This window comes from Lissotriton helveticus, chromosome 10 (genome assembly GCF_964261635.1).
Source record: "Lissotriton helveticus chromosome 10, aLisHel1.1, whole genome shotgun sequence".
Classification (NCBI taxonomy): Eukaryota; Metazoa; Chordata; class Amphibia; order Caudata; family Salamandridae; genus Lissotriton; species Lissotriton helveticus.
This window is the reverse complement of record NC_136071.1, coordinates 732,322,640-732,344,030: the sequence shown is the minus strand read 5'-3', so window position 1 is coordinate 732,344,030 and position 21,391 is coordinate 732,322,640. Positions and strand designations below refer to the sequence as shown.

At 43.4% G+C, this 21,391-nt stretch overlaps 1 protein-coding gene across 8 annotated transcripts in view; it reads left to right on the top strand.

Moving 5' to 3' along the window:
* Nucleotides 1-21,391, top strand: part of DIP2C (DIP2 acetate--CoA ligase C (putative)) — a 1,026,208-nt gene that overhangs the window by 314,123 nt on the left and 690,694 nt on the right. For 6 of the 8 annotated variants that reach the window (XM_078663292.1, XM_078663288.1, XM_078663285.1 and 3 more), the window contains exon 2: nt 9,588-9,680. The exons of 1 other annotated variant lie outside the window; for it this stretch is intronic. In XM_078663292.1, the coding sequence (XP_078519418.1) occupies nt 9,588-9,680 (93 nt within the window). The remainder of the gene's footprint in view (nt 1-9,587; nt 9,681-21,391) is intronic. One more of the 8 variants, XM_078663290.1, reaches the window with a different exon arrangement.

Below are 21,391 nucleotides of genomic sequence, written 5' to 3'. Positions count from 1 at the left end.
GGGGCGCATTGCAGTGTTGAGGGGAGCAAGGTTTACAGTGATGCATTGGGCAGGGAAGGGCGGAAGCATGGAAGGGGGGTAGTAGCTGTGATAGATGAGAGATTAAAATAGCTGAATTGTGGGCATTCTCTCTAGGAGCAGTCTGGTAACCATATAGTCTAGATATCCATATCATTTGACCGTGGTAGCTCTAATATAACTGGCCACATGGAATCCATTTCTTCATACATATTAGTGGAAACTTGCAACAAAACAATGCTACCTAGGACTCAAATGCAAAATACAAACTATTTTAGTGCGCTGTGTTTTCAAGGTATTCTCAAAGAATATATATGGTGATCAAATATCTTTTAGAGCATTTACAAATAAATGTTTTTAGTTTATGATAGCACTGGATCTTAACGATAATGTCATATGATGCGTCTGCAGACGGCCATGGATCTCCTGGGTATGGCAAAGCACTGACCTGCTTTAGAGCGTAGCTTGCCTGCAAGGGTTGTTAGGTAGGTAGTTCTTCTTCAGAGATCTCTTTGCAGCATGCTGCTCAGTTACCTAGCAGAAAGGGCTTTGGAGGAGGCAGCACTAAAATCTTTAAAGAAGAAACTCCATTAAACACAAAGCATTGTGTGGGTTTTTGTGATTCCACCTATGGAAGCCCAGGTGTCATTACTTACATTGGTAAGTGATTGGCCACTGGTCCTTCTCTTAAGACCACAAACTAAAACCGAGAGTATCAAGTGTAGTTCAAAGTATTTATATTTAGCTTTCTAGCATCAAATTGGCCCAGAAACCTACTTCATTAGCCCAGTAAATTGCACACTTACCTCATTGACCAGAAAACCGCTACTAAACAGTTGCAGCAGTGTCTGTATGTAGATGAACTGTGTAACCCACAGTTAATTTCAAAGCATGGCATCTCCATCTGCATTCTGGTGTCTGGCTTCGACTGCTGACACTGCTCTTCCTGGTTTGCTGTAGCGCATTCTTTGCAAAGCTGAGATGATAGCTGTTGCGTCACAACCGCAAGAAGCCACAGATCGTCTAATTCTAACATAACATGTATGATATTTTAATTAAATGTCTGTTTATTGTTTTAAGTCACACAAGTAATACCTTTACAGACTGCACATAGGCATTTGTTCATACACATATAATATAGCGACCAATAGCCTGTTACAGCGGTTCTTGGGACTGTCAAAGCGTACACTATTAAACTGACTTTCTACTGTTTATGAACATTGTACTGCAGATTTGCTGAATTCCTACCCTTTATTAAAATAAATAAATTATAATGGAAAAGTTTACGTGTATTAACTGAATAGATGTCAGTTCTACCATGCAGGGCTGAAATGTACGCCCCTGCGGCATGGGGGGGTGGAGTGGTTGTCCCCCTTTTTTGGGGGTCACCAGTTATGTCTACAGCCTATGGATACATTTGAAGTATAGGAGGATCAGGGCTCCTCTCCACATTCTGCAGGCGGCGCATCGTTCTGTGTTACACCACTGCTACCTTGTCCTTTAATCTGCAAACTGTGCATGAGCGTTCCAAAAATATTGTAAAACTATTTCGGTTAGATGTTATTTTCAGCGGGCTCAGAATACTGAAAGAAATGCTTGTACCTCTTCAAATTGTTTCAGACCCATTATTGAATGGAGGTGGAGGTGATATACCACATTGTTTAGACCTCTCTCTGGCCTTCAACCTACGCTCATCCTTTGTCTCTCTCTTCTCCATAGTGGTGGGCGAGCCATTGAAAGCTCGAACCAGTGTTGAGCCTGAAGTCTAGCTCAGCTCAAGGCCCTGTTGGAGCCTCGAGCCCATAACGAGACAGGTTTTCATGTGACTTCAGCCTGCCTCCCTCCCGGTCCCTGGATGTGGCGTAAGGGCCAGAACTGTTGACCTTGGAGCTGGGGAAACAGGTTCAAGTCTTAGAGTCGGCTCAACATCCTGTGATTTGGGGCAAATCACTTAATCTCCACTGCCTATAAACAAAGCAGGTGCACTGTAACTGGTTCTCATGTAGAGAGCTCCAGTACCATAGGGCCGAGTTTGCGCTATATTTTTCTAATAAAGTGCACTAAAGTAAAAACAAAACCTTAACATAAGGAAAGAGAAATTTACGGTCTGATTTGTTCAAAGTGAATCTAGAAAACCTAGATAAATCATGGGTTACATGCTTATATTGTGTGATCCTAGGCAAATATTTTATTTTACCAAAAATCTTTTTTCTTTATTATCGCGTATGATGGCACTTTCAAATATTTGAGTTCAGAGTAACAGCTGTGCAAAACTATCACTTTTAATAAGTACTTCTCAGTGTTAATGTCAAAGCTTCCATATTTAAAAGAAATACATTTTTTAAATTTTGAATAGATTTCATTATATTTTACGTGATGTTGTTGTATGTTTTACATGGCAAATATTTTCATGGCTCGGGTCGTGCGTTGGCTCTAAAAATCGGTCCAAAACCTTGGCTCGGCTCTCACTTTTGATTTGTTGGCTCGCCCACCTTTACTTTTCCATTTCCCAGTTCCCCTCCCATCCCTCTGCCTTGGCTTCTCCTCAGCAACTGTTTCCCTTGCACTCATTCGGAATTTGGAATCGGAGATGGACGCTCCAGTTTCCAGCATTGAGTGCTATATAACTGATTGAAGCAGTTTCACTACCCTACACTACGGGCCAGGGTGGAATCTTGCATAGGGTTAATTACCCACCGGTCAAGGATATACCCACCAGCCCCATGCCTTCAACAGAGGACCAGTAAGGACTCTACTGGCCCTCTCCGCAATCTCTGCGTATGTGAAACACGGACAACACGTCTCCTAGTTGGTTGCCCACCCCAGTCTTGAGGAAGACCCGCAGGCCGAGGCCCCAAATTACCATCGGTACCCCAAGTCGGGTCGAAACATCGACACCCATACCCATCAAACCTGGACCAAAACAACCCCCATCCTTGTCGTGCTAAACAATGATACATTCATGGAATGTGAAAAATATGTAAATAGACCTTGTAAACTATCAATATTGTATGGCCAGGTTACCTTGATTGATATTCCTTTATCAATCTAATCACCGAACCCTCTTATTTTCACCTGGGAAACTTCTCAATCCCCACATTTGAGCAGTTAGATTTCAAATGTTATTCCAATTATAACTGAATAAAATAGTTTATTTTGGATATCTTTGGTTGTTGCACATTACTCTTATATGTCTTAATTACTGTGAGCAGACATTTTGTGAGCTCAAAAAGATTGATTTGATATAATTGATTTTATTGCTTTAAGTGAAGGTTCAGGACCATTGTTTTCTGTATCCCATCCCTCTGCCTTGGCTCCTCCTCAGCAACTGTTTCCCTCACAGATGCACCAGTTCATTCCTTTTGAACCCAGATGTGGCTGACCTGTGGAACATCGGTTAGGAACGTGTTGTCACAAAGGCACTGATGCAGAGTAGGATGATGGAATGCCCCTAGGTTGTCTTTGCTGTTTCTTTCCATCAGTGACAATATCTGATTGAATGTGCCCACCCCCTTCACTCAGGAAACTATCGGCAGAGTCAGTCTCCATCCAGTCGGAAACGTCTCCCAGAACACCCCATCCCGGATAATTAGCGCTGCCTCCTTGCAGCTCGCCGCGAGCCTCCTGTGTGTGTTACCACAGTAACTGGCTTTGTTGAAAGCTCGTCCTGCTCACCCCCGTGGGATGGCAGGCCTTGGACGGCGGCTACCTTGCGTCACCCCGGATCTAGAAGAATGCACCAGCTTCATACCTTTATCTTTGAGCACAGTGCTCTTCGAGCCAGAGGGATATTAGTATATTTAAAGCATTGGGCCTGCCTACATGTAGTACCCCACCAGGCATCCAAAGGCATAACTTCATCTGAAAATGTGTTTTTCTTTTTTTTCCCTTCCGGTTTGTTATGTCGCAGCAGACGTTTTAAGGCATAGGCGAAGTGGGCTGTGGCCCAGGGTTCCAACCTTTCAGGGGGCCCACTGATAGAGCCAGCTCTGTTCTGCAGAGTCTCTTGCCCTGATGACCTTGAATACTTCTTAAACAGATTGCTGCAAATAGCATTTTTCTTTAATTTATTTTTCATGTGGTTAATGTGTGAGAGTCTATTACATACATTTTGCAGACAAATGTTTTTCATGCAGCATCCATAAAAAAAGTTTTCTTAGAACCAAACAGAATCTCACATATGAGATGGGATGGCGTCACAGAGATTATTTTCAGTAATATTATATTAGATTTAAACGCATTTAGAATTTGGACCAGTGTGCCTGTGCACTGTCTGTGACCTGGTCAAAGAGGGCAGGAAAGAGCTGAAACTGGATCAGAAATGTAAATCTGATCCGAACAAAATACGTTTAACTCAGGACCCCCAAAACCCTGAAGATGTCCCTGCGCAGCAGTGGGAGGAGTACAGCAAAAGGCTTTCCAGGCAAATGCTTTTGTCCAATGTGTGTAATGAAGGCCTGGTGAACCTTTGCAATCCAGATTATGGGGCCGATTATGATGGCGGACGGACCTGAGTCCGTCCGCCACCATAGAGTAGGAGGGACCGTCTGCAGGGTCAGCGGCGGTCCCTCCCTGCAAATTAGGATGTGACCGCCACCCTGGTGGTCACATCCTGTATTTTTATCATTGCGGCGGGTGCTGCTTGAAGCAGCACCCGCCGCAATGATAAAAATGTAAGTTGTGCATTTGCATGCACAAAGCGGCAGGCACCGCGCGGTGCCTGCCGCTTTGCGCAGGCAAATGCAGGGGGGTACCATAGGTACCCCCCATGTGCACCCCCCACCCCCCTTCACCCCTGGGGGCCCAAAACAAAAATCCGTATGCCTTTGCACGGCGGAAATGCCGCCGTGTAAAGGCATGTTCCTCCAGACATCCTAATATGACTGGCGGTGTCTGATAGACACCGCCAGCCATGTTAGTGCTTTTCCGCCGCGGACGGGAGGCGACCGCGGCGGAAAAGCTGCGGACTGAAAAACGATCCCCCAGCCATCCTAATCTGGCGGGGGGTCTTTTTCAGTCCGCTGCCGTTTTCCCGCATCCTCCGGGCCGGCGGTGGCTTCCGCCGGCCCGGAGGATGCGGGAAAACCGCCATCGTAATCGGGCCCTATGTGTGTGCTTCTTAACAAGAATACTGTGCAGTCCTGCCGACAAGCGCTGCTCAGTTGACTTAATGCTTTAGGAATACAGTTCAACACTGATTATTTACCACACTTTGACAGAATTCATTTTTTAAGGCACCAGGTATTTGTTTTCAACTTTAAATTTAGTTGGCCTAATCTGTTTTTCAGCTCTCCTTAGTGACTTGCAATTCATTCTTTACCCACAGTAGCCTTTTTATGGCCAGTATAAAATATATAGGTACAGGGTCGGGATTGGGAAGGCAGGCAATCGGGCATTGGTCAATTGGGGGGGAGGGGGCGTTTTTTGAGCCTCTTTAGGCCAGGCCAAGAGACTGACTTTCTTCCCACTCCCCGCCAGGCCACTTTAATGTAGCGCTAGCATCACAGAGCACTCCCCCCCAACCCATATGTTGTCAACTGAGGCTGGGGTCCAGGTGCTGCTTTAGTCTTTGAGGCATTCTCACCACTGTGCACTGCCTCGCGGGCTCTGCCAGAAGCAGTGCTATCCCCACCGGGTCATAACTTTTAGACCATAGGGAAGGGGTTGGAGTGGGGCAAGGAGGGTGTTGTATGCAGGTGGTCTGGCAGGGGGGGGAGGTGATTTTGGGCATTCACATCTAAACCTTTGCAGACGATGATGCTGATTGGCCATCGCCAAACCCCAAGACTGCCTCGTCCTGATTCCACCTCTCGCTCTTTTCTTCAACTTTTTCGTCTCACTCTTGCAGTTTCTTTTTCAGCCTTGCATTCAGGGACGGACTGGCCGTAGCAGGCACCGGGCATTTCCCTGGTCGGCCGCCATGGTAGGTGCGGTTTTGCACCCCTGTTGGGTCGTTTTGTTACCGGGGGACTGCAATATCGGCCTCTGTAACTAGACCGTCCGAAACCGACCCCTGCACACAGCTCGCCGCACCCCCTTAGCCCCCCCCCGGGTGACGGCCTAGCAGTTTGCCAGGGCTGGGTTCGGTTCCCAGTCCAGCCCTGCTTGCATTCTCTCATTGTCGCTGTTTTACTGTATTTCTTTTCTTCTTGCTCCCTTTTCAGCAGTGATTCATGGTTTTTAAAAATGAGTACCGTATTTACCACCTGCAGTCTCTAAAACAAATATAGCGCTGTTTAGTTCATTCTTCTTTCTGAGAGACACTCGGTTTGCTTCCTGTCGTAAGTTCGGGATGGCATTTTCTTTAACAATGTTTTCACTTTTTGTTTGCTTTTACGCCGTTCACTGTTTTGGTTGACTATTACTTGAGTGCAAGACAAGTTTCCATGTGTTCGAGGAGCTAACATGCAAATTCTCTGGTTTCTATCCAACCGGAGACAAATTGTTTTTTTTCCAACCCATCGAATTATAGGAAATAATTTTCTTCATTTTCCCGATTTTTTAATTGTACTATTTGTTTTATATTTACCTCTCAAATATAGGAGAATGTGACTGTTCAATTTTGTGTTTCTCAATCTTTGTCCTGCATGTATGCAATTTCCAAAATGTGTGTGTTTCCCCCGAACTAATGTACACATTAGCCAGTAGCACTGACTTTAATGTTAAGAATAATTACACATTTCTGGCTACCACTTTTCCTATCTGGCAAATTGTTTTAGTTCCTTGATATGTGTATATGAGAATAAAAAGAGTCCACCTTTTATACAGCAATATCACCCTTACACTCTGTTCAATCATTTTCACGATCTTCTCACTCATAAGTGCCATTTTGGGGTTTGCTTGTATGGTTCACAAACAGTTCATCCATAGGGCGTAAACCACTAGCCCTGATTGAACGTATAATGTGGATGCATGTGAAAAGGTGTGTGTTTTACAAAGTATTTAAAACTCACTTTACTTTTGAAATAGCACCCTTTAATATTAAAATGTGTGCCCTTATAGGTTTGTCTTTAGAATGATATATGCATCTTAGGACAGTCCTATGGTGGTGCTGCTGCCTTTTTGTACTTCGTCCTCACAAGAGGTTTATTGCCTTGAGCAGTGGGGTAAGCGAGAGCTTGTACTAATAACGAACAAGTTACAGGTATCTATGGAGTATTTGTGGTTAGTATGGATAAGTTGATAGGAACTTAAAGGAGTATGTCGGGTGGATCAAAGTTGGATAAGAGACTAATGTACTACTTTAAACGGCTGCTTGGCGTAATCAATTATAAGATTAGGCAGGGTGGTGCAAGACATTTTTTGCACTAAGTAAAGTACTATTTTAATATTTTCTTTCCATTACCCAACATGTCAACTGTTTCACATCTGCAGTACTAGGAATACTCAGGTGTCATCGTAGTTGGTACCCTAGAGGTTGCATCTACCTTGCCCCTTGAATTGAACCTTATGCCACAGGCTGCATAAGAACCAAGGAGGCACTGGAATGGCTGGAATGCCGGAAGTTGTGGAGGTTGGTGCTATGAGCAAAGTGCCAACATGGAGAGTAGGGTGGATGCCTATTGCAAACCTACTGCAAGTCTTTGTCGATAATTGGGCTGATACTTAATGGATCTTAACATGGCCTCCTCCAGGCATACAAACTGGACAGCTCTTCCATTTATATTTCTTAATATTAACCCAGAATCACTCCAAAACCACACAGTTTGTTAATAAATCAGAATGTGCGATGCTCTTCATAAATAACTTTATTAAGAGGTTTTAGGAATCATGCAGTCCTTGCATAGAGATTTAGAAGGGGCTCTATGTTTTGTGGAGTTTAATTAAAGAGCTAGAATGTGCCTGTACGGTGGATCATCAAGTTTGAGTGTAAGTATCACAGTTCAAATTTGGTGAATATCTGTGAAAATAGGGTAGACAGTTTGTTTCCACAAATCATTACAAATTAAAGATTTTGATTGCTCATTGTGCTACAGTTACGGTGAACATGTTAAAATGGAACTGTAGCAGTCGCAGATGTTTTTGTTGGCTGGGTAACTCTTATTACCCCTGAAACCCCTTTTTCCCCCTTCAGATTCTCTTGCCCAGAAATTATAATTCTGGAGTAATTTTTGTGGGGACACCAGGAAGCACATTCTTAGAAATTAATAAGCTCACTTTCTTTCACACTGGTCAAGGCTGGACTTCTTGTTTGAAGAGTGTAAGCACTAATGTATGAAAAGACACAGCTGGTCCTGTATCTCAGCACCAGGCCAGAAGCATAAATGTTGTCCATGTCAGAGCTATCCCATTGCTAGAAAGTGTCTGTACGCACGCAGCAGGATTGCAACCATTACCAGGCAAGAGGTCTCACCTGCCAGCTATGACCATCATGCACCAGAAGAGAGGTTACACCTTCCTACAGAGAGCATGCGCCTTAAAAGGGAAGACGTTGTACCTACTTGGATGTTTATTCACAACAAAGTTGCCATTTCTTCATGGGAATGTATTTGAAGATGAATTGAATTATTGATCTCTAAGAGACAGAAAAACTCAGATGTACTTACAGAGACTGTTGGGAAAAGTACATGAAGAAATGACAACTTTGATGTGCGTAAACATCCGGTTTATTAACGTTCAAATTTCTGGAATCACTATATGAATGAATGTTTACCCTATATGTTGGATCCTTTGAGCTGTGCACAGGGGGACATCTCCTCTGAAGGAGATGCTACTGGTTTGATTTTACCTGGATACACTTTACGGATTGAAAGTGAAACCCCAGGAGCACGCCGCAAATAGCAACTTTGGACTAGATGGTAGTGCGTGTCCTTAAGTTTTGTTGTTATGAATTGAAACAACAACAGCTTTCCAGGAGCTCCTCCTTAAATAGCAAAGAGGCCGTGGTCTTCAGTAAACACCTGCTGCTTGAACAAGATGATTTCAAGTCGTCCTGCGACTGGATCTTAAAAAGCGTTTCTTGCAAGAGTCAAACATGAAAGGCTCTGGTAAGATTTGCGTAGGTGGCCAATCCAAACCACAATTAGATTCCCTTGAATGTATTTTTGTATGCATACATTTGGGTATAGCAGAATATTTGAATTATCATTCTGGGTTTTGTGGGTAGGGCAAAGAGGTAGAGATTTTCTACTGGGGCTAACCTTTGATTTAACATATCCGAGAATATCAGAAAATAACAAATTCTAAAATATACATTTTCTAAAAGGGAAGATGAACTTATTTACCGGTGGGAAGTAATGGCTGGCCTTTATTCATGGCTATTATGCTGTAGTGAGGAAAGACAAACCAGGAAGCCTTGCTTCGCTTATAGGCGCAGAGAGGGATGAAGGTTAAAAGTTGATTTTTAAGAAAATTATTTATTTTAACACTTCTCCTTCCTTGTGAATAAGCACTGAGTAAGACCTTCGTCCCAAAGTAAAGTAAACTGAATGGATTTGAATTAAGAAAGACTGTGCCATGCTATAGAGCCTATTACAGCGATTGTGTTTGTAAACGTTTGTGTGAATATCGTGCTTGTGAACGGTGCCGAATGACAGACCTGGAAACTGAAGCCCTGCGTTTATCCACAGATGAGGTACAGCACAGACAGTGGCAGTACAGACTTCCTCACATTTCCCTGCCAGTGCGTCTCAACTCTGCTTTCCAAGGACAACCTCCAGTGGGTGAGAGGGTTGTTCAGTTTCTTCTTTGTTGAAATGTGTTTGTTGGTGGTTCATGTCCGTTGTAAAAAGTGTACACAGGTATTGTATCTTGATAGAGTGTGAGATCGGTTGAGCATCACGCCGATGACCATGGGGTCCTTTGCTTCTCTGTTAACACTACATAGAAAGTTGCCAGTTGAGGTGGTGGACTTGACTACCATTTCACCTGCATCTGGGTGATACTGTCTACCTCCTAGTTCTACTCAAACCACTTAGCTGCCAAGCAGTCATGGGGTTTCTAACTTTTCCAAGACCTACAGGTCAATAGTTCTGGCCTAATTCAACAGACCTGTGCCCCTGCAGCTCTCTCAGTGGTGCAGTTTGTAATTATAGTTTTTGCTCACAAACGGCTTTCTAAATTAGGCTGAAAAGCCATTCTCAAGCTATAAGCCAGAAGTGAGGCAGTTACTACAGAACTGGTTTAATTTGTATTTGCAAAATATGAATGTTATTAAAAAAAATTCTAAGGAACGTAAACATGAAAATCATGGAATTGACAGGTTTGGGCCATAAAGTTGGGGAAAATAGCAAATACATTAGGTCACCTACACTGTGAATCGGGTGCAGTCTACTAATTAACCTCTATTTGCATGTTTGTAACATCTTTTCGTATTTGCATGCTTCTGTCTTTGTGAACTCTCCCAGCGCAATGTACTATTTTAATATGATTAAACTGTGTGCAAGGTTCTGCTTCTTCTCAAGGTAAGTGGTGGAACTAATCCGCAGCAGCAAATTAAAGTTTGGAATTTACCTTACATGAACTTTTATATTTAAATGTGTTGTCTTACATAACGCAAATTCTACCCAGCCGGGTTTTAGAGCTATGTTGACTATAGGTGCACAAAATTCAACCAATGCCATAGCTTTTCTTTAGTGTCGATTTGATCATAGGCTGTAGGAATGCAAGCGTTATATTGCAAATCTCAGTATCGTTGCATGTTGCAGTTCAGTTCTCATTAAACTTTGTTTTCAGTCATTTCAAATGTTTGGCAGAAAATGGTAACGATGAATTATCTTGTTTTTTCTCAGTGAGTAGGCAACAGGCTGTTACCAAAGTGTGCCCTGGATTTATGTTGGTACTAAGCGATGGTTCATATACACTTATGCTGGTAGTCCGGACTTCACCTAAGCTCTGTCACCAGGTGAATGCCCGTCAGGTGCCAGTGGGAACAGAGTGGGAGACCCTGTTTTTTTATCACAAGTCAGTTGGAAAAGAGTAGAAGACCAGCAAGACAGCGGGAGACCCCACTGTCCTGATCACATGTCAGCAGGAGTGGGAGGCCTGCGTGACAGTGGGACAGAAGAGGGAGACCCCGCTGGCTTCATCACAAGACAATGGTACAGGAGTCTGACACAAAAGGAACAAGGGAGTTAGAGGGTTTTATAGCTAGGCTCGCCCTCCAGTCATTAAAGTCAGAAAAAAAGGTTTCTGTTTCCAGATACCTGAGAGCCTAGCTAAGGAAAGGACAGCCACTGCTCAATGTGGTTGGCTGTTGGAAGTAGTGTCTAGTGTATATCAAAGGAAAAATTGTTCCTTTTGTAGGTGTCCCCTCACTCACCGGGGTTGCCCCACGGTGACATGCTTCATCATTGGGGCCATCCCAGTCCTCTACGGGCTGGGGCGTGCTGCGACTTGCGAAATTACGTAGGAGCACTTAATGGACTATGTGTGGTGCATGTGTATTTGTGGGGAGTGGACTATGTGATAAAATTAAAAGTTACCTGCCCAGTAGGTTCCTAATAAACTTTATTCTGGCCTCTAGGTGGTAGTATTAAAAACGGGGTAGGGAGATAGGCTATCCTAAACTCAATGTGTCCAGATGTTCCTATCCACTCCTAAGTCGACATGTTTCGTGCATACCCCAAGCACTTCTTCGGGACTACACAGGGGCCAGCCCTGTGTTCGCCACTCTTTACTCTATCAATGAGATATTGGTAAAAAGTTATAAACTGCAGCAAACTCTATTAAGTGCATGCATTTATACCTACGTATTTTGTTCCCAAAAACACGTGGTTCTTTCTTTTGAGACCTAACTGGGCCCCATGGAGTCGGAGGGGTATCGGTATCCTCGCAACTTTGTGCTCCGGTTACCTCCCGCCTTTAGGCACCTACTGTTTCTCCCTCCGGTCCGGACCGGAGGGAGAAACAGTAGGTGCCTAAAGGCGGGAGGTAACCGGAGCACAAAGTTGCGAGGATACCGATACCCCTCCGACTCCATGGGGCCCAGTTAGGTCTCAAAAGAAAGAACCACGTGTTTTTGGGAACAAAATACGTAGGTATAAATGCATGCACTTAATAGAGTTTGCTGCAGTTTATAACTTTTTACCAATATCTCATTGATAGAGTAAAGAGTGGCGAACACAGGGCTGGCCCCTGTGTAGTCCCGAAGAAGTGCTTGGGGTATGCACGAAACATGTCGACTTAGGAGTGGATAGGAACATCTGGACACATTGAGTTTAGGATAGCCTATCTCCCTACCCCGTTTTTAATACTACCACCTAGAGGCCAGAATAAAGTTTATTAGGAACCTACTGGGCAGGTAACTTTTAATTTTATCACATAGTCCACTCCCCACAAATACACATGCACCACACATAGTCCATTAAGTGCTCCTACGTAATTTCGCAAGTCGCAGCACGCCCCAGCCCGTAGAGGACTGGGATGGCCCCAATGATGAAGCATGTCACCGTGGGGCAACCCCGGTGAGTGAGGGGACACCTACAAAAGGAACAATTTTTCCTTTGATATACACTAGACACTACTTCCAACAGCCAACCACATTGAGCAGTGGCTGTCCTTTCCTTAGCTAGGCTCTCAGGTATCTGGAAACAGAAACCTTTTTTTCTGACAGGAGTCTGACACCTCATCGTCTCTGGCCCACACCGTATCCTTACTGGTCCTCAGCCGTCGCTTTACCTCTTTGGCAGGATGAATAACAAGCATTTGCAATGCAATAGGTCTCGCAGTTACGCGAGTTTAAGCTATTGGCATTGTAAATTACAATGCCTTTTATTTATGTTTTTAAAAAGAAAACAAAAATAAAAGGCATTGTTATTTGCAATGTCAATAGCTCAAACCCGCGTCAATGTGAGACCTATTGCATTGTAAATGCTTGTTTTTATAACTGTTAGCAATTTATTATCAAATATGTATACATGCATTCCTGAACATTTGATATAATTAACATTCACATGTACACACTACTTCACGTTAGATCGTGTATACACGATTGTGGTCACTGGTCTTCTGTTGGTGTTTATTCTTTTAAACTTTCCATTTCATATCTATTGTCACCGGTTATCACAGCTCGCACGTTTTGGTTGGTTGAACTCCGATCATGCATACACACTGCCTTGCATTTTATGACGTCACGAGGTTATCCTGTGGCATCTTTCTCTAGGTAACATGGGGCACATAAATCTGGATTTCTATTCGTAGGCAGCGTCGCCCACCACAGGCACCATTAAGTATTGATGTTTTGCTTGTTGTGTTTGTTCTTTGCCGTTAACATTGAGTAAGCGGGCACATTGTTTTACGTGGGGTCTGTTGTTACGAGGATGTGCCAAACAGCACCACATGCCTCTTGCCGCCACCACAGGTACTGAGTCTCAAGCGCATCCCTCAGATTGCAATTTCATGACACCACGCACATCACAGAGTTTTAAAAGACAGCATTTTATTATTGCTGGCTTGCGGGTTAGCATTTAATGAGCGCATTTCATATTGAAGTTGTTGGAACAGCTGTGAGAAAAACGGTAAAGTAACAAGCTGTCGCCGTGAGAGACACGTGCACATCGCCTGTCGGTGCGCGTGCACATCTCCTGTCCCCCTTCGGAAGCTAAATCGACAACAATAGAGCTCGTCAAAGCGAGCAACGCATGCGCTGCGTCGCTAGGCGAGACCTAAAAAATCACTAGGGGGTAGCCACCAATCTTCCAGTGTAGAGTTCTTTCTCAGAGCCAGCTAATGCTAACCAGCCCTCAGTAAAACGATTTTTATAAGTAAGGAAATATTTTGGGTCTGATATGTAGCTTGGTGGTAATGGAGAATAATCCTCTGTTTGAAGGTATTGCTGAATTTGACAGAGAATCCTCTGATGGAATTTCCTCCCAATAGGGACATTATGGTCGAGGAAACCTTGCAACTGGATTCTCTTTTGAATTTAGCACTTCCTCTGCAAATTAGAAGAATTTCCATTACTGTCCTGCTCTTAACAAGATCTTGGATCAAATGAGTGGTAGTAGCAGACCAGATGAGAACCATGAAATGCTGGAAAAATAGATATGCTGACCCCCTCCTCAACCTTCCTGTGGTGGCCATGCTGCATTTGCTTCTGTTCCCCATGTGAAGTAAATCCACCATGTGATTGGACCATTTTCCTCTATCTGTAGCAGAATCATGTTGCGAATGTTCATCTCTCACTCTGGGTTTGTTTACCTTTATTGTTTGAATGAAAGCAGTGCGAGTTGTTTTAAGGCTTTCACTAGCCTGCATGCCTTTTTAGCCCCGTGTAACCTCGTTTTTAGCCTTGTCTATATGCATATGTTCAGTGCAGTGAGTCCTTACCTTTGTAAAGCTTTAGGGTAAGTGTGCTGCTTGTTTTCGGCATTACTCAACTGAAGCCTTTTACCTGTGCTTTAATTCACTAGCAGCCAGGAAACATGCTAAAATGGATGCTATGTGTCAGCTATTTGCCAATACTGAAATATGAAGCATTTTTAAGTACGTACAGAGGTGTAGATACCATGGATATAGCATGGACAGTGCATTGTGGCCCATTGAACCCTTACAATGGCTCTATTTGATTTCCCCCTACAGCAGCCATGGGGAAATTGTCTCAGCATGAACCAGGGCCATGTCACCCTTGCTACCCTACTGAGTATTTGTGGGAAAACTGCAATGTATCTAGCTCCCACCATCATGGCTCTGAACTGGACGCTTCTGTCTATTGATCAGACGATCGTTTAGGTCCTTGCAGATTAGTTGGCGCATTGCTTTCAAGCCTTTTCTGTCTTTTGATGCTTTTTTATTTAACAGAAATGCTAATTTGGGAAGGAGAAGGCTATATTAATCCACTGTTTCATGAACTAATAAAACTTGGTTTTCAATATAAAATAACAGTGGCTGAAATATGTTTTAAAAATTTTTTTTTACTGGCTTTTCAATGTTTTCTTGAATCTTGCATCCCCAAGCAAATCCTAACACCATTATTAAATCTGTCCCATAATGAATGAACTAATGTTCAAAATGCGTGAGCCCGACAATGGGAAGATGACATTGCATGAATTATTAAACCTATCCGTTGAATTAGTTGTATGTTATTGTGATACATGAGGGTTGTGTTCTGAAGGTTACTATCACACCCACGAGTGCTAATGATGCAGCCATGAGTTTGTGTTGTCGAGGCAGAGCCATCTTAGTTGTTAATTGCGAAAAGCAGCCAAGTGTGTCTCGTCTGCTAAAGTTGCTGATGATGAAGAGCTGAGTAGTCAATGAAAATTTCTGTGTAACTCCCTTTCAACCTCCAAAGAATTGCACCTAATATTTGTATGATATAGCAAGTGTTCCATTCAAACTCGTATTATATATATCTATATATATCTAGAGTGCCATATAAATTATAAAGAAAGGAACACTGGGTGGTGCCCACGTTTTAGGTAGGAAGCTGCTCCTTTATATGGAACACTCGACAACACCATTGATGCTCTAAAAGTGCTCACCTCAAATGTCTGTGTTTCCAGTAGTTATTTTCTGCTAGAAAAAGACATTTGAGGTGAGCAGTTTCAGTGTGTTGTAAAGTGTTCCATATAAAGGAGCTGCTCTCCACCTAAAACTTGGGAAGTACCCAGAGTTCCCTACTTCCTTTTTTTACACACACACGCACTACATATACATACATAATTTCTAAGCGAATTACTTTTTACCACTAAATACATGCTTCGTGAATGTTTAATGTCCAATCTAATCTTAGCCCCAGATCTTTTACTTTGAACAAGCTGGTCCCAAGAAGTCAGCCCCGTCTTGTGATGATGCGTAACATCCTTGGGTTGGAAGTCTTTGACTATTGTAAATAACTTTTGTACTATCACCTGCTAGTGTAATTATTCAAAATCGTCCTGGAAATTGGTGGACTCCATGTCCAAATAAATTAAGCCATCCACGTGACCTCCAGAGATCAGTGTCCGTGTATTCCACACAGGCCAATGTGGGTGGCATTTGTAAAGGCCTAAAGGCATCTTGGGTTATTCGCTGTACAACCCTAAGTTATGGTGGCTGGATGTCTCCGTACCATCGAGAGACCTCATTTTTAGATTTTGGTTTCCATTTACTAAGTCAGTGCTTTGTGAGCTGGAGTCTTTAAAGTCACCTGTTCCATTGGAACTAATGTGCACGATTGAAATGACGTGAACAGCCCTTGATTGGGAAGGTGCAGTCGAAGCAACACAGTCAGGGGATATCACCATTACCTTCCCAATGGACGCTGCCAGGGCAATGTCTTTGATGCGAAGTATCATGAGTATCTGGGAAATGCAAATCTTGCGGCTTGAAATTTGACTAATGGGCAACTGCTTTGCACAGTCAACTGGTAGCAATTTTGTGATAGTGGCCAGTAGGCCACTGCTCTGTAACCATTTGCCTGAGAGTACTAGTCAATAAATAGCAAAGGGGTCAATAATGCCTTACCAGTCCAGGAAGTAATACCTACAAATAAAGCGCCCCAAGAGTTTAGTTGGAGCTTGGGCCAGGATAGGCGAAGCCAGACCCAATGGGGGCCCGGGACAAACGCCGCCTGGAGGCGGGAAGCCCCCACCCCCATCAAGTTGCAAAGCCCGTGAAATGGGGTGGGATTGGTCTACAGCTCCCCTAATCCGGGGGCGAGCTGTTGAGAGGCGAGGGGAGATAAAAAAGGGCACAAGGCCCACTGAGCACAGACTCTCCCCTCTTGCAAAAACAAAGAAGCAATCCCACCACCCACTCCAGAAAGAGGCGGGCGTCGCAGCCGCAAGGGTAAAGGTGAAGCTAAAGAAACCCTAGAAAGATAGACAAAAGAGATAAAGTACGACATGTAGATGGAAGGCTCTCACAGTGTCCTTGGGATGCCTCACGGCAGGGGCACTGAGGGAGCTAAGAACGGCACACAGCCACAGACAGAGTAGATGTGATGCTCCCGCAGGGCCCTTGGGATGCCTCACGGCAGGGGTACGGAGGGAGTGAGATGTCAGAACTCGGCCTCAGGCTGGATAGATGAAATGCTCACACAGGGTCCTTGGGATACCACACGCAAGGGACCCGGAGGAGCGGGGAGGGGCCAAGAAAGGGTTGAAGGCAAATAGGATGGCACTTGCAGCCCGGGTAGGTCCTGACGGACACCCACCAAGTCGGTAGCAAGTTGAAGCCTAGCACCTTTGAAACAGAGGCCCAGACATTTGGGCCCCTCCCCAGAAATTGGTCTGTCTGAGAGCAGATAATGACCAAGAACGGACTGAAAGAATTAAAATTGCAAAGACAGTAAATGTGTTAACATGGATGTTATGAATGACCATGAAAATTGCGATATGTATAACCATGTTATGTTTAAATAAACTGCTTCATTTAAGGCACCAAAGCACGTTGTCAGTGGTGTCTTAAAGGGTAGGATGGACGCAGTTGGAGTTGGTTGAAGGAGGGGTAGGGGACTTGCCTCTTGGAAGGGGTTTGACCCCAGCCATAGCTACTTTTCTTGAACAGGTCACATTAATGATCAAAACAAATCAGTTTTTTATGTGCAGGAAGTGCATCAAATAGTAACCCAGGAAGCACTCTATTGGCATACACTACAATACTTTACAGCTGTGCAAATATTTATTTTTGTCCAGTTCACTGCTGAGCTTTGTCCAGAAGAGGGAATCAGATCAGCGCATTATCGAGTTTCTATAATTATTCTATAGACATGCCTTCAGGTGTGTCAGCCTTCAAGCACTTCACGGATAGTAGATTACCGCTCGTCCATTATTTATGACCTCCTTTCAGTAATGGACTTGGACCACTAAAAGGAGAGATGCTAAGTACTGCCTAGCATCCCTCCGAGATGTCGAATAAAGCACACTGGTTCTGGCTGCTCTTTACCTATGCAGTATTTTTTTTTTTTGCTTCTACAGAACATTTTGCTTCAGACGGATTCAGGTTATAGATTCCTTTGCTGCTGGTGGGCTCTTCTTGCCTCTCCTCACATCCGCTTCTCTAATGCATTTTCTTGTTCTGAGAGGCTGGCACATATTTATTAGTGTGGGTGCGGAGGGTTTTTTCTGGGACTATCAGCAGGTGCACACAGCATGCACGCTGGTGCGTCAGCCGAGGGCATTCTAGTAACTCGGCAACCCTCCGCTCAACCAATCAGATCTCTGTGTCTTGCGTTTGGTTTGCTTTTAGTTTGAAACAATTGCTGATATTTCTGTATCAGAGCGGTCTGCTTTTTAAAAAAAAAGATTTTACTTTGGTAGCACAAATATATTTTTTTGTTTTAGAACGGCCGCACACATGTTTTGCAGAGATCTCTTGCCTTCTGAGTTTGGCTCTTTGAATCAAGTAGCATATGTTTAAGAGCTTGAGCAGTTATTTAAAAGTAACATTCATACCCCCAGGTCAGTGCTGCCCCCCCTGGTAGAGGGATTTTTCAGCTTTTCTAAACACGAAAGTCATTTGTTAAACTGGCCTGCATTTTCTAATTATTGGCATTTTGCCCTCTTTCCTAGACCTCGGGAACTATTTCCATGTACAACATTCATTCAAATGCTTGCCCCTGCTGGGTACAGAATACCGTGTCCGGCTGACTGGGATGTTGCAAAGCTCATTTGTTCATTCTCCCAATTTATTTTCTTATTTTGGGAGTTAAGCAAAGCTCAACATGCAGTCTTGCTAGAGTGGGAGAGCGGTGGGAAAGCAGTGGGGTATGACGTTAAATAGTCCATTCAGTGAAGGCAAGGCCCCAAATCGTTGCTCTTTAAGAAACAATTTAAATTATGGGTGACATTTTAAAAGCTTTCTTTTTAGGTTCTTCACAATGCTCATGTAGTCTGCTTCTCACCCAAGACTCTTCCCAGAACGCCACTGATCTATCTTTTCCATTATTTCATCTGTTTGATGGATCTGTGAGGGCTCAGTTGAGCAGCTGATGATTGTAAGGTTGTATGTGGACCATAGTAGTTGCCAATTTCTCAAGGTACTGTCTGCCCCACCCCAGCAATCTTTGCATACTCTGCAGAGAATATTGATTCTATTTGTCGCCTCTACCAGGAGTGCTTTCTAGGAAAGTTTGATGTGGGCTGTTTGCCGTAAGAGGATGGTACAGCTGTTAAGTGAGCTGTAGAACACAATTGGATCTTCTTCCTTTGTTCTCATCCACTGGTTTGCCGTCATCTTGCTCACCTGTATCCTTATCAGTACAACATAAAATAACCTTTTTATTGGTAGCAAATCCAAGCCACATTTGCTTCCCTCGGCTGTGCTTATCACTCAAATAAAATGAACTGTCTAACTGACTTGGGTATCAACTTCACAAATAAACCAAAAGCAGAAGTGGCAGTCTTTCAGCCTTGAGAAAATCCACAACCGCAGTACATTTCTGTCACTACAATACTTATAATAGAACACCACAAAGCTGTAGTCAAAAAGAAGAAAGCCCACTTCACTAAAAAATAATATACAAAAGCTAAAATCTTGCCCCCAAATGTACCTCCATTGACTAATCAAAATTAACTTGCAATATGCGTCTCACATTTCCTCTAGCTGCTACACCATTTCGTCCAATCAGCTATGCAGTTTCTCCCTCATAAGAAATTAAACAATTGGATCGTCAGTCAGCAGGACCCCAAAGCCCCCAAAACTTTGCTGCCCAACCAATGTACTGATATTTTAAATCACATCCGTCTTCAGCGGATCTGGCTTAGAAAGATCTTGTGTAACCCTATCCCTGATCTTTGAGCTGTAACACAGTAGGCCAGCGGTGAAAATGTGCTCATTTTAACCCTTTAGTTTGAGATAGATTGAGATCAGATACTCTAGTTTGTAAACGATAAAACTACCGAGACTAGGAGACCAAAGGTTTGGGAAGGATGTTGGCTACATGAAGAGGGCAAAACAGGATCAATTTTAGGTTTGTTGTATAAGTAACTATGGCACCGTCTGTTCTTTTGTTTGTCTGTTTGAAAAAGTCCTAAAGTTTTTGCCTGCTATAATGCCTATTTCATCCTCAAGCAATTTAATGCTGCAATTTCCTTTCAAGTTGACAAATCAGTGCCTTCCCTACTCTTCAGAATTTTAATTTTTGGTGTGTTTTATTGTGCTTCAGAACTTTAAGAGAGAGAGATTGTAACAAGGCCTATGTATTCTTTTCACTCACACCTTTTTGAAAAGCCATCAATGGAGTTTGGAGTTTTGCTTAGCCCAGGCTATCGCTTGATAATTGGCTTCTAACAGTCATTCGCAAGTCTTTAACATTACCTGCTCCTCTCTCATGTTACTGATGTAGGTTACGTTGCAATGCTTCTAGAGCCTGGAGATAAATTAATCTGTATGGTGCACTATATCGGTCAGGTTAAACACTCCTGGTAAACTTGTTTTCTGGTACCTACAATACTATGCTGACTGTGAAGAGATACAAGTGGCATGCTTCCGCCCCCTGGCAAGCAAATACTTCAGCTAAAACTGCAAGTTTTTTTATTTGTGTCCTCCGTCGACCCACAGCCAGTCTGTCATCTGTATTCTGCCCCCACCATTCCTGGAGATCATAAAAAAGGCTGCCACCTCCACCTTTCTTTTATCTCTCCTCTACTTTGACAATGCATCGCCAGAATGTGAGCTTGGTAAGTAGAAATCCCAGACCTAGAGCAAAACATGTATGGCACGAGCTTTATCATACACAGTCACTCCAAAACAGAACTGTGGTTTCTCAAATACAACACTTGCCCCGTCTTCCTTTCCTCTAATAAACAGTCTTCCATCTCAATCTTCAAAGGCTAAACCTAATCCCTTTATGTGGTAGGTCAACAAATCGGTCGTCTAACCAGATAAAACACGCTTCTGGCAAAGCCTCTGAGTAATCCAGAAATACCGTAAACCACTATATCCCTGGAGATTCATTTTGGCAAACTAAAATCTACTCTGTCTGTCCTGGAAATTGTGCATCTCCATTGGGATTAGTAATTTTTGAATAAGGGAATATCTTCCCAATGGTAAGCCACCAAGTTTCAGCTGCTCTCACCCGCTTGGTGCCCTTTCTTCAGAAAAGGAGCAGCTTGCAGTCCTTGGTTACGTGTCCGTCATGCTTCCGTTCTTTCATTTTGTGGTAATTTCCCCAAGTGCATTGATCCCTCTAACAATAGTTTATATTTGCCTCTTAAAGAAATATAAATCTACATCATAATTATTCTCATCGTATGTGACAATAAGAGCTGCATACCCCTCTTTTCCCTGATGTACATCGATTTTGTTCCGTCCTCTCATCCTTACTAAATTTTTCAAGTTTATAATCTCTAGCTGGGTGTCCCTTTTGTTGTCACCTGTTTGTGTACAAAAAGAATTCACATCAGATGGTACTTGGTCATCAGTATACCACTCTCCCCAATCAAGTGCTTCAGAGGCATTTACCGGCATTTCAAAGCGTTAAACCATGTAGAAAATATTGCCCAAAAAA